We start from the raw sequence: 12,033 nt of genomic DNA, 5'->3' as shown, positions 1-12,033 counted from the left end.
GTGGCCCAAAAACCAAAAAAAAAAAATATTAAAAAAAATAAATAAAAAAAAGAAATGGTCAATGAGCTAGAAATAAACTCTGAGTCAGCCATGTCCCCAAACCAAATAAAAAGAAGTGCTATGGAGAAAAGTAACCAACTATGGTGGTGTGGCAGGGTAGGGTTTATAGTGTCACATGCACGCAGCATGCACTTGTTTGTTTTGGGGATAACCTGGGACTCTCAGGATCATATGATTGTGTGTAGGTAATCAAATCCAAGTCATTTGTTTGTAAAGCTGTCCTATCTTTCTAGCCTCAAAGCATGTACTCTTTTTTTAAGTCTGTTTTTGTTTTGGCCACATTGTTAGGTGGCCAGTCGATATACAGACAGGAGACACAGAGTGGATAGGACAGAGATAGATTTATCAAGACTCAACACTGAGGGTTCACAAGTCAAAGGGACTTGGAGCTCTGAAGGACCACAAGTCAGAGAGACTTGGAGCCAGCAATCTTGGTGGCTTAATATGTTCAGTGGTCAGTCACCACACAGAACAGAGGACACAGGAATGAGAGTATAAGGATAGATTTATTAAGACTAAGTATTGAGGGCCCACAAGTCAAAAGGATTTGGAGCGTTGAGGACCCACCAAGTCAGAGATTTGGAACCCTGGGCATGGGGTAGGTACACAATTTATATATTTTTAGACTGAGTATTCAAGGCACATGACCATATTTATTCAAGGCACATATAAGCAAAGCAGATGTTAGATTAAGCAGTGCATCTCATGTGGCATGCCTGATCTGTTTTGTTTTCCTAGGTTCAGGCCTGAACTGTGTCATGGCACAGCTCTGGTTCACAACATGGTAGCTCGAGGTTGATTCCTGGCTCTCAACTCCCAGGAATTACTCTGGGAGGTGCAAATTACTCTGGAAGGTCTGGGTCAGGGTCAGGGTCAGGGACAGGATCAAACCTCAGTCAAAAGAGTGCGAGGCAAACAAACCTCTCCATGTACTTTGATCTAGCACTAAGGCATGCACTCTTATCAGTGAGACATAACTCCAGATACAGGCTTAAAGTTTCATTAATTTATTCATCATACCCTGTGATGCTCATGGGGTTACTTCTGTCTTTGCACTCAAAATTACTCCTGGCTGTGCTCAGGTGACCATATAAAATGCCAGCGATCAAAGAAAGGTCAGCCACATGCAATGCAAGTGCTCTACCCACTGGACCATAGCTCTAGCCCCAAATGTTCCTATTTGTGTTTGGCTGATACTACCTATTGAGGTTCTAATTATTTTTGGCATACATTTTTGGTTAATCATTTGCCTTGAATGCAGCCAATGATAATTTGATCCTTAGCACTGCATATTGTACAAACAGTATCTCTAGAAGTGACCCCTGGGCATAGAATTTGGAGTAGATCCTAAGCATTGCTGAGTGTGGCCCCAAATCTTCCCACAAAAAATATCTCAAAGTGGAACCACTATGCAAGCCATTGAGCATGTGCCTTGCACGAGCTGACCTAGGACATACCATGGTTCGATCCCCCAGAGTTCCATATGGTCCCCCAAGCCAGGAGCTATTTCTGAGCGCAGAGCCAGGAGTAACCCCCGAGCATCACTGGGTGTGGCCCAAAAACAAACAAAAAAGCACAAAGTGGAACCACTAGTTGAGCTGTGGATATAGCTGAACTGACTGGAACACATGATTTTAGGAACTCCAACACTGGTTTCCTGAGTACATCTGGGAGTGATTCTCAAGCACAGCACAAGAGTAGCTCCTGAACACCTACAAGTATCTTCAAAGTTTAACCACTAGTTTTAATATCCATGGGAAAACAACCTCCATGATTATTCTAAAATTAATGATTAACATTTTACTAGATTCCTGGGCTTGGGTAAAAGAGATTTACAGCACGTGGGGTATTTGCTTTGCACGTGGCCAAGCCAGTTTAGACCTCTGGCATCCTATAGGATTTCCCCACCACTGTGAGAAGTGATTTCTGAGTGCTGAACCAGGAGTAACTCCTGAGCACTGTCAAAATGGCACAAAACAACACAATTCTGAGTTGGAGACAGTACAGGGTATGGTATTTGCCTTGTGTGATGTTGCTTGACCCCTGTAACCACGTATATCCCTGAGCACCAAGAGTTAATATTGTTTCTGGGCCATCCTTGGCAGTGTTCAGGCATTACTCTTGCCTCTGTATTCAGAAATCACTCCTGGAAGGCTTGGGCAACTCTATAGAATGCCAGGGATCAAACCTGGCTCAGCAATGTGCAATGCAAATGCCCTACTCACTGTGTTATCGCTTCAGCACCCAAGAATTATTCTTTTTGTTTTGTTTTGTTTGGGTATTTTTGGTTTTTGGGTCCCACCCGGCAGTGTTCAGGAGTTACTCCTGGCTCTACACTCAGAAATCGATTGCTCCTGACAGTCTCAGGGGACCAGATGGGATACCGGGTTTTGAACCACCATCCTTCAGCATCTAAGGCAGATGCCCTACCGCTGTGCTATCTCTCTGGCCCCCAAGAATTATTCTTGAGCAAAGTCAAGAGTGAGCCTTGAGCACCAATCCCCCCAAATAAAAATATATTTATCTTCATTTAGGTCAGGGGTCTCAAACTCGCAGCCCGAAGGCCGTTTGCGACCCTCCGTACAACATTTTGTGGCCCTGCCCTAGAGGAATCTTGTTTTGTTTTAGTTGTTCGGGTCACAACCCCCAATGTTCAAGGCTTACTACTGACTTTGCACTCAAGGATCACCCCGACTTTGCCTCCTACGGCCCCCAGGTAAATTGAGTTTGAGTCCCCTGATTTATGTGTTCTTTTATTAATTAACAAATACTAAATTTAAGTATGGTTTCATGAATTATTCTGATGTATGAGTGGGGGTAACACCAAGCAGTGTTCTAGGGACCTTCAGCCACTTGACTCATATCCCTAGCTGTTGGACTCATGAACTTTACTTATAACATTCTTTTTATTCCCCTTTCTTTGGCACAGGTACATAGTATTCACAGCTAACTCCTGGCTCTGGCAATCAAAAATCTTTCCTGGAGCGGGGACCATATGGGATGTTGGATATCAATCCAAGTCAGCCATGTGCAAAGCAAATGCTTTTCAACTGAAACAAGCAGGTAGATAGGGACGTTCACTCCCCCATAGCAATGAGTTCTTGAGAAGTAATAAAGATGTTCTTGGGCATAATAAAATGAAGAAATAGAATTTGAAGATGTGACTCTCGTTCCTAGCCCTAGGGATAACACAACACACCCCATGGATACAGGAACTAAAGGCCTGATTAAGAGAAGTTCCAACAGGAACAAAGACCAGGAAAAGAGAGTCAAAGATGAATTAATAATTCCTGGCAACCGTAACAGGACTCTTACCTGGGTAGAAAGCCTCACACTGGACAGTTTAGAAGAAACCCTATATAAATCAACTTGGAACAAAGGAACACACATGTTCTCTCTGGGCCTATGAACACTGACCCATATGTACATGTAACTCACATTTGTACTTTAATGCTGGGTTTCCTACCAGGGCTCTCTCTACCTTAGGAGAGGCCCATATTCTCTTGAGTTTCTCTCCTAAGAAAAGCCTGAACGTAGAGCCAGGAGTAACCCCTGAGGGCCACCAAGTGTGTCCTCCCCCAAAAAACAAACAAAAACAAAAAAAGCAATCAACTACCATACTGGGCAGAAACAACTGCATGCCAGGTACAGCTTGATGGCTGCCTAGTGGTCCTGGCAGGACTTGCTGTTCATGCCATACAGGAGCTCATAGCAGACTTTTATCAGTCCTGTACCTTGCAGCTGTTCCTGAGTGGTGGAGGTGGAGAGACAAAGCAGCCGGTTCTTTCCTTTTTCCTCCCAACTTAATGTAAGTCACCAGGCATCTCTACTGGTATCACTACTGTACTTACCATATGGTGCTCAAATATTTTAAATATGGAATGCGTCATGAATTTGCATGTCATCCTTGCACAGAGCCATGCTAATCTTCTCTATATCATTTCAATTTTAGTATATGTGCTGCTGAAATAAGCACTCAAAATTTGCTTTTCTTTTTCTTCTTTTTAAAGCAGTTTATTGATTGATTGGTTTTTGGGTCACACCTGGTGATGCTCAAGGGTTGCTCCTGGCTCTGCGCTCAAAAATTGCTCCTGGAAAGCTTGGGGTACCATATGGGATGCCAGGAATCAAACTGAGTCTGTCCCCAGTCGGCCACATGCAAAGCAAATGCCCTACTGCTGTGCTATCTCTCCGGCCCCTAAAATTTGCTTTACTTTTTTTTCTTTTTGGTTTTTGGGTCACACCCAGCAGCGCTCAGGGGACCATATGGGGTGCCAGGATTCAAATCACCGACCTTCTGCATGCAAGGTAAACACCTTACCTCCATGCTATCTCTCCGACCCCAAAATTTGCTTTTCTGTTGTTGAAATTATCTTTTTTGGAGGGGGGGAACATACCTGTATGTGCTCAGGTCTTACTCCCTGTGGGCGAAGGGAATTTCCTTTCTAATTTCCCCAATACTTACTGTGCCAAAACAAACAAAAAACCCACAAAGCCTCGCCACACCAGCCCTCCTTCCTTTTTATCTTTTTTCTTTTTTCCCCCTTCTTTTTTTCTTCCTTGTGGTTGTAGGTTTTTTGTTGATTTTTTTTTGCTGCTGTTGTGTTGTTCGTCATTGCTTGTTTTGCCTGGGTTTTTTTGTTTTTCTTTTTTTCTTCTTTCTTCCCCTTTTCTTTTGTTTTGTTTTTGGGTCATACCTGGAGATGTTCAGGGGTTACTCCTTGCTCTGAGCTCAGAAATCACTCCTGGCAGGCACAGGGAATCATATGGGATGCTGGGATTCGAACCACCGACTGTTCTGGATCGATAAATGTCCTACCGCTGTGTTCTCTCTCCACCCCCTCCCTTTCTTTTTTTGGGGGAGTGGTCACACCCAGCAGTGCTCAGGGGTTACTCTTGGCTGTGCTCAGAAATCAACCCTGGCAGGCTTGGGGGACCATATGGAATGCCGGGATTCGAATTGCCGTCCATCCTATGTTGGCTGCATGCAAGGCAAACGCCTTACCACTGTATTATTGCTCCGGCCCCATCCCTTTTTTTTTAATTGATATTTATACCCTCTAGACCTGTGGTCCTCGAACCATGGGCCATATATTGTATTTGTTTCTGTTTTGTTTCTTCACTTCAAAATAAGATATATGCAGTGTGCATAGGAATTTGTTCATAATTTTTGTTTTAACTATAGTCCGGCCCTCCAAAGGTCTGAAGGACAGTGAACTGGTTCCCTGTTTAAAAAGTTTGAGAACCCCTGCTCTAGGCGGACTCCTCTCTGCTTTTTTTCTTTTTCTTTTCTTTTTCCCAACAGAACCACAGAACTTGAATCATCTTGTTCTTCCTTATAAATTGAGGGGAAAAAATGGATTATACCAGGAGCAACCAGTCGTATGAACATTGAGTGAAAATAAAAAATGATCAGACCAAAATACCAAACCCAAAGTCCAGGACAACAGATTCTATACCCAATCTACAACAACACAAAGGGAACCTATTACACTAGCAGCCTAGGGGGCAAAGGGAGGAGTTATGGGATGCATGCTGGGAACAGGGGTGGAGGGAGGACAACACTGGTGGTGGGAATGGCCCTAATTCATTGTCACTATGTACCTTAAATATTACTGTGAAAAATTTGTAATTCACTTTGATCACAATAAAATAATTTTAAAAAGCAATGGGGCCAGAGCAGTAGGTACAGCACTATCCCTGGAACCTATACTCCCCAAGCACCGTACTCCTGAGTAGAGCCAGTAGTCCCAGAGCACTGAGAGTATCCCAATCAATACCCACCCCAATAAATTATATCAGAGTTAGGGAGATAGCTCAAAGGACCGAGGGCCTGCTTTGCAAGTGTTTCTAGGAATATATGAAGGCACAGCAGCCTAAAGCCCAGAGCCATACCTTACACCCTCAGATAGAAAAGGCTCCACAATTTAACCTTATCAAACTGCCAACCTACCAATTTGCTTCATATCTATATATCCATACCCCAATATTTCATAGTGTCAGTCAATAGGATCCAGAAAATCTGATAGAAAAGTTACATAAAGACCAAGATCAGTGATGCAAGGCAAACATGTTATCGGCTGTACTATTTCTTCTGTCCATGGGTGCCCTCTTTCTATTTCATATTTCTTTCCTACCCACCAATACTTACCACAAAACTGCCGCTCAAGCTCAGCACAACTGCCACCACTAGCCCCTCCATTTTTTGTGGGTTTTTTTGCCAAACCCTTTTGATTCTCAGGGGTTACTCCTGGTTAAGCGCTCAGAAATTGCCCCTGGCTTGGGGAACCATATGGGACGCCGGGGATCGAACCTCAGTCCTTCCTTGGCTAGCACTTGCAAGGCAGACACCTTACCTCTAGCGCCACCATGCCAGCCCCCCCTCCTTCTAACTATCTCTTACAACTAGTACAGGGCTATGGAACAAGGCATACAAATAGAAGAGGAACTTTGCAACAACTGCTTTTCCTACACAACTACCTGGTTCAAAAGCATGTGTATCTGGAGGCTATTTGATATCCATCTGAAGCTGATCAAGAGTAGCCCCAGTAGCAGGCAGACCTGTGCTGAGAGCACATATGCCTGGGAATCACCAGGTGTGGTAAAGCCATAATGAGGACAAAGGTGGATCCAAGAACTCAAAATGAGGGGACGAAGCGATAGCACAGCGATAGGGCATTTGCCTTACACAGGGCCAGCCCCGTACAGACATACCATAAGGTCCCTGAGCCTGCCAGGAGCGATTTCTGAGCACAGAGCCAGGAGTAACCCGAGTGCTGCAGGGTGTGACCCCCCAAAAAAAAAAACCCCAAAACCAAAACAAAATAAACCCTCAAGATGAACAGCCCATAATTGGTGCACTTGATTTTACCTATCTCCAACTGCCCTGCCCCACCCCTGGGTCAGATCATCAGTGGAAGGCTCAGAGCAGCTGGGGCCAGGATGATGGCTGATAAGGCACTTGGAGGTGCCTCAGGTGTTTCCTCCAGATATGGGGAGAGTCAAAAGGGGTGAACATTGCGATTTTACACCAAGTCAAACTGGGGACACCAAGGCTATTAGCTGGGGGTGTGGGAGGTTTCTAGCCCGGCTTTTAACCCCACCAAATCAGGAACTTCAGGCTGATAGTGTCCTAGTGGTATCCCATTTACTAAGAAATAGGACCTGTTACATCTACCAACAAGAAGCTGTAATCAGGATTTTTATAGGCTGTGGCACAAGCGAGCACCTCACATAATGCCCTCTTCCCACAGATGTGACAGCCACCCCACACCCGGCTCTGCAAATGCCACCACTCCACCACTGCCACCCACCTGCCTTGTCTACTGGTACTTGTGCCCTTGGCTATGTGGGTTATAAAGCATGCTTGGGAATGAGAGAGACATGCAAATTGCAGACATTTTAGCTTTTATTACAAAAGAACACGATCACAGCCCAGTTTCAAGAAAAATCACCAACTCAAAGTTTGACTTGATTAGGTCCTCTGGTTGGGGAATGGGCTGGAAGACAGGCACAGGACCCCACTTAGACCAACTAACAACATTTCATTCTCCCCTGCCCTGGGCTGGAACCCCAACAGATGCTCACTGGGCCTCATTGAAGCGGGTCACCATTGTCTTGTGCAGAGTCTCCTTGTAAGATTCAGTTGAAGTGACACCGTAAGAGCTGCCTCGGGCACCCAAGCCTGAGCCTCGCACCCGTGTCTGGGCCTATGAAAGGGAGATACATTTGGTCAAATTAGCAAGGGGCTGGGTAGATGGCAGGATACAGCAAAGAGCAAGAAGACTCACCTCAATGGGTGTCACAATGCCTTGCTTCTTGCGGCCCAGGCCACTGCCCTCTTTCCAGCCCATGGCCTGGAGCATGCGACTGCCAATGTTGTCACTGCCCAGCCCATCCCGTGTAGGCTGTTCAAAATCCCTAAAGAGGAGAGTGTGACAGTATGAATTACTGACCTTCTCTTGGTCAAAACCCCTCTCTTGACCCTGAAAACTCACACAGAAGCTGCAGACATGCCACCATATTTCCTCCTCTTGGGTTCTGGTGGCTCCGGGATGCCATACTTCTCTCTGCGCTCAGCAGCTCGATCACGGTACTTCATTTGCTGAAAGTATGTGAGTGATTGGGAGCACTAGGCCACTATTTCCAGGAAACATAGCCCAGGTAGGGGAGGCACATCCACTAGAAGCTGGACCCAGCTAAGAAGTGTGGGGTCAGGACCAGAGAGATAGCATGGAGGTAAGGCATTTGCCTTGCCTGCAGAAGGTTGGTGGTTTGAATCCCAGCACCCCATATGGTCCCTTGAGCTTGCTAGGAGTGATTCCTGAGTGTAGAGCCAGGAGTAACTCCTGAGCACAGCTGAGTGTGACCCAAAAACAAAAAAAAGTGTGGGGTCATGAGCATAAGTCACCAGCATGGTCGAACTAGGAAGAGGCCTCCCAGAGACAGAGACAAAATAGGCTATAAGCTGAGGAGAAAAACCAGCTCCTAAGGATAGTACTTGGGAAGAAACACGGGAAGAAGCCCAGAAAGGGGTCACTCATTCCTCACCTCCATGTCATTCTTTTCAAGTGCTTCCAGTTCATTTTCTGACAGGTGGGCTCGCCTGTGAATCTCAAGGTTTTGCTGCATGGGAACAACAGAAGGAGTGAAATGGCTGGACCTCGGGGTCAGGTGACAATGATCCTGTCAAGCCTCCCTCAGTCACCTTGTGGAGACCAGAAAGCTGCTGGTGTCGGATGAGTGCCTCCTTGCTGGGAAACTGGCGTCGGCAGAGCAAGCAGGCCAGCTTCTGCCAGTCAGTGAGCTTCTCTTCGCGCTCCGGACCCCCACGCTCCTGCTCCTCCTCACTGTCACTCTCCCCACTGTAGGCTGCAACCAGGCCCCGTGGAGGGCTCTATAGGGGGTGGTAATAGTGAAAGTCAGGCCTGTAGTGATTCCAGCCCCTACCCCTTCCTTGCCACCCTGGGCACTCACTGGGCGGTCATCGCTGGCCAGTTTGGGAAGGTCCATACTGGTGTGCTGTCTCTCAGCAAGTGCTCCCTGGGATGGAGAAACACACAGATTCAGAGAGGCCATAAGAGAAAGGAAGGGAAGCTAAGATGATCAGTATATATGTATGAAGGGAGGTATAGCAGGGTGGCATCAACACACCTTCTTCTCAAGGATAGCATATCCAGCATCTGCAGTGGCTGACTCCCGCCTTTCATCGTCTCGAAGGGAGCTTATGGGCTGGAAGCTGTTTTTAAAGTTTTCTTTTTGCTTATTTAGGCTTCTGGCCCAGCGTTCCATGTCCTTGGCAATCTAAAGGTGAGCAGAGAGACTCAGAAGAGTTCAATTTCTGGGGCCATCAACTCCAGTCACTGCCTTTTTGGCCCCTGGCAGCCCCACAGACTCAAATACAGTTGTCATGTCTCTGGCATATTGTCACTCTGAGCTTTATTCAGTCCCTCTCTGCCCTATTCTCCTGGATGGCATATACTCAGACAGTAATAATATTTACTGGTTTTTTTTACTGGATTTCTCTAAGATATGTGGGATTTTTTTTCCTTGCATAATTTTTTTGTTTTGGGAACACACCTATACCCAGTGATGTTCAGGGTTTACTCCCAGTTCTGCACACAGGAATTATGCCTGACAGTGTTCAGGGGGCCTTATGGGATGGCCGGGATCAAACTGCAAGGCAAGTGCCCTACCCAAAGTTCTTCCTACAGCTCCAGTATTTGAACTTGGCTATGCACTCAGAAATTGCTCCTGGTTTGGGGGAGCATATGGAATGCCTGGGAATTGAACTGGGGTCCATCCTAGGCTAGCACGTGCAAGCAGATGCCTTACCGCTTGCACCACCACTCCAGCCTCAAGTATTTGAATAATTTTAATGGATACTAGAGATATTATTCCATAGTATATGCCCTCCATTCAACCCGGGGCATACTGTGTGTGCTTCTAAGCTCCACAACCAGATGGTCACTCACTCTACAAATATACACTAAGGTTGCTTCCAATGGTCCGATGTTTCAAGACACCTTAACAGCTGTTCCTGTGATCATCTCATAAGCCCAATGCAATATGCAGCATGCCCACTGATTTTCACAGGCAAGGCTAGTCTGACTTCAAGTCAAGCCATATGCAGCGAGAGATTTCCACTGGGGGTCAGGAAAGCTAGCAAGGCTTACTTAGATGGCACTAGCCACCTCAGGAAGGTAGGCAAGCAGCCTAGCTGTGTATTAAGGAAACGGTTCAGCTCAAAATTAGGCATCAAAGAGCAGAGTTGGGTGTACTTGAGCACAATTACTGCCGTAGTCAATTTTGCCGTCCACCACCTCGACTCAGCAGCTAAGGGTCAGAAATAAGAACTATGGGGCTGGAGTGGTGACACATGCCATAAGACATCTGCCTTGCGTGCGCTAGCCTAGGACGGACCGCAGTTCGATTCCCTGGTGTCCCATATGGTCCCCCAAGTCAGGAACGATTTCTGAGTGCATGGCCAGGAGTAACCCCTGAACGTCACAGGGTGTGGCCGGAAAAATAAAGAAATAAGAACTAAAGCCACTGGAAGATATCTCACAACTAACCAGTGACTACTGGGTCACCATGTTTACCTGCTGGGCTGTCTTGGTCTTGTGCTTCTCCTTCTTCTCTTTGCCTTCCTTTGAGGGAGCACCTGTCTCCTTATGTCCATCAGCAGACTGCTCCAGGGCAGGAACATAGGTCCTCCTTTCCCCATCCCAATATAGGTACTGCTGGCTCTGAGCATTGTAGTAATACTGATGGGCAGAGAGGGGCATGAAGGAATGATGAAACAGAAAGGTCAGATCTTGCCAGCAGAAAAACAGACCATTCACAACTAACTCCTAAAGAACCTGATGGTTGCTGAATCTTCCCAGGTAGACTAGCCTAGCTGAGAACTCTGAGGCCATCTCAGAATGGGAATGGGCAGACTCTCCTTTCTGCCTAAAGATACAGGAGGCTACAGCTACATATGACAATCATCCCAGCTCCAAACAAAACCTTATCAAATCATCAAAGGAGCAAATTGTTCCAACCTATATAGATCCTGGACCACATGGCTACATACTTCAAAATTTCATAATAGTGTGAGCCCAGTATGATTATGGCAAAGCTGATGGAAAAGTTGCATAGCAGACCACCAAACTCAATGAGCCTAAACAGTAGCACAGAAGGCTCAACTGGCACCAACCACAACCCAGTAAATCCTCAATGACTTTAGCAACACCATTGAGAGATATAACAATTATTAAAAATTGACAATTATTGAACTAAAATCTAAAAAAATTTCTGTTTCAGGGAGTGATGCTTGGGAGACTATATGGAGTGCCAGGGATTGAACCCAGCTGGGCTGTGTGTAAAGCAAATGCCCTGCCCTGCCTGTACTATCATTACGGACCCTAATCTAAGGTGTTTTTTGGGGGGGGGTCACACCCGGCAGCGCTCAGGGGTTACTCCTGGTTCTATGCTCAGAAATTGCTCCTGGCCGGCTCGGTTCGGGGGACCATATGGGATGCCGGGATTCAAACCACCAATCTTCTGCATGCAAGGCAAACACCTTACCTCCATGCTATCTCTCTGACCCCCTAATCTAAGTTTTGATCATTCTATTTGCCGTTGTGTTGTATCAAATAATATGAAGTACATTTGTGTCTGAAGGAGGCACATTGGGGTGGTGGGTGGGAAACTGGATGAAAGTCACAGTGGTGGTAGGATCTGAGTTGGAACATTTTAATACCTGAAACAACTTGCAATATAAACAACAACTTATGTGATGGCATTAATAAAAAATATTAATAAAAAAGAATGATATCACGTATATGTGGTATTTAGAATAACTGCATGAAGAAATGTGATGGTCTAAATGGGAGTTGTCTTGAACACCCTTAGCCCCAGAGTATACCAAGAAGAAGGAAAGAAACTGAATGGAAGAGGAAAACAAAACAAAAACTGAAAAGATGGGGC

The 12,033-nt window shown here is 45.9% G+C and overlaps 2 protein-coding genes and 1 non-coding gene across 8 annotated transcripts in view; 1 reads left to right on the top strand and 2 right to left on the bottom strand.

Annotated features, from left to right (window-relative positions):
- The window catches only part of ELK1 (ETS transcription factor ELK1), a 679,088-nt gene that overhangs the window by 544,632 nt on the left and 122,423 nt on the right, over positions 1-12,033 (top strand). The window lies entirely within an intron of this gene.
- LOC126000319 (U6 spliceosomal RNA) lies at positions 3,931-4,036 on the bottom strand. The gene has a single exon (XR_007492668.1). It is a non-coding gene; the product is annotated as a U6 spliceosomal RNA (small nuclear RNA).
- RBM10 (RNA binding motif protein 10) overlaps positions 7,451-12,033 on the bottom strand; it is a 37,239-nt gene continuing 32,656 nt past the window's right edge. For all 6 annotated transcript variants that reach the window (XM_049767175.1, XM_049767176.1, XM_049767178.1 and 3 more), the window contains 8 exons: positions 10,662-10,826; positions 9,214-9,363; positions 9,037-9,102; positions 8,768-8,956; positions 8,611-8,685; positions 8,058-8,164; positions 7,851-7,980; positions 7,451-7,769 (listed from right to left, as the gene is read on the bottom strand). In XM_049767175.1, the coding sequence (XP_049623132.1) occupies positions 7,644-7,769; positions 7,851-7,980; positions 8,058-8,164; positions 8,611-8,685; positions 8,768-8,956; positions 9,037-9,102; positions 9,214-9,363; positions 10,662-10,826 (1,008 nt within the window). In that variant the 3' untranslated portion in view covers positions 7,451-7,643. The remainder of the gene's footprint in view (positions 7,770-7,850; positions 7,981-8,057; positions 8,165-8,610; positions 8,686-8,767; positions 8,957-9,036; positions 9,103-9,213; positions 9,364-10,661; positions 10,827-12,033) is intronic.

This window comes from Suncus etruscus, chromosome X (genome assembly GCF_024139225.1).
Source record: "Suncus etruscus isolate mSunEtr1 chromosome X, mSunEtr1.pri.cur, whole genome shotgun sequence".
NCBI classification, from domain to species: Eukaryota; Metazoa; Chordata; class Mammalia; order Eulipotyphla; family Soricidae; genus Suncus; species Suncus etruscus.
Note: the sequence above shows the minus strand (reverse complement) of the source record. Positions and strands in the feature narration are given on the sequence as shown.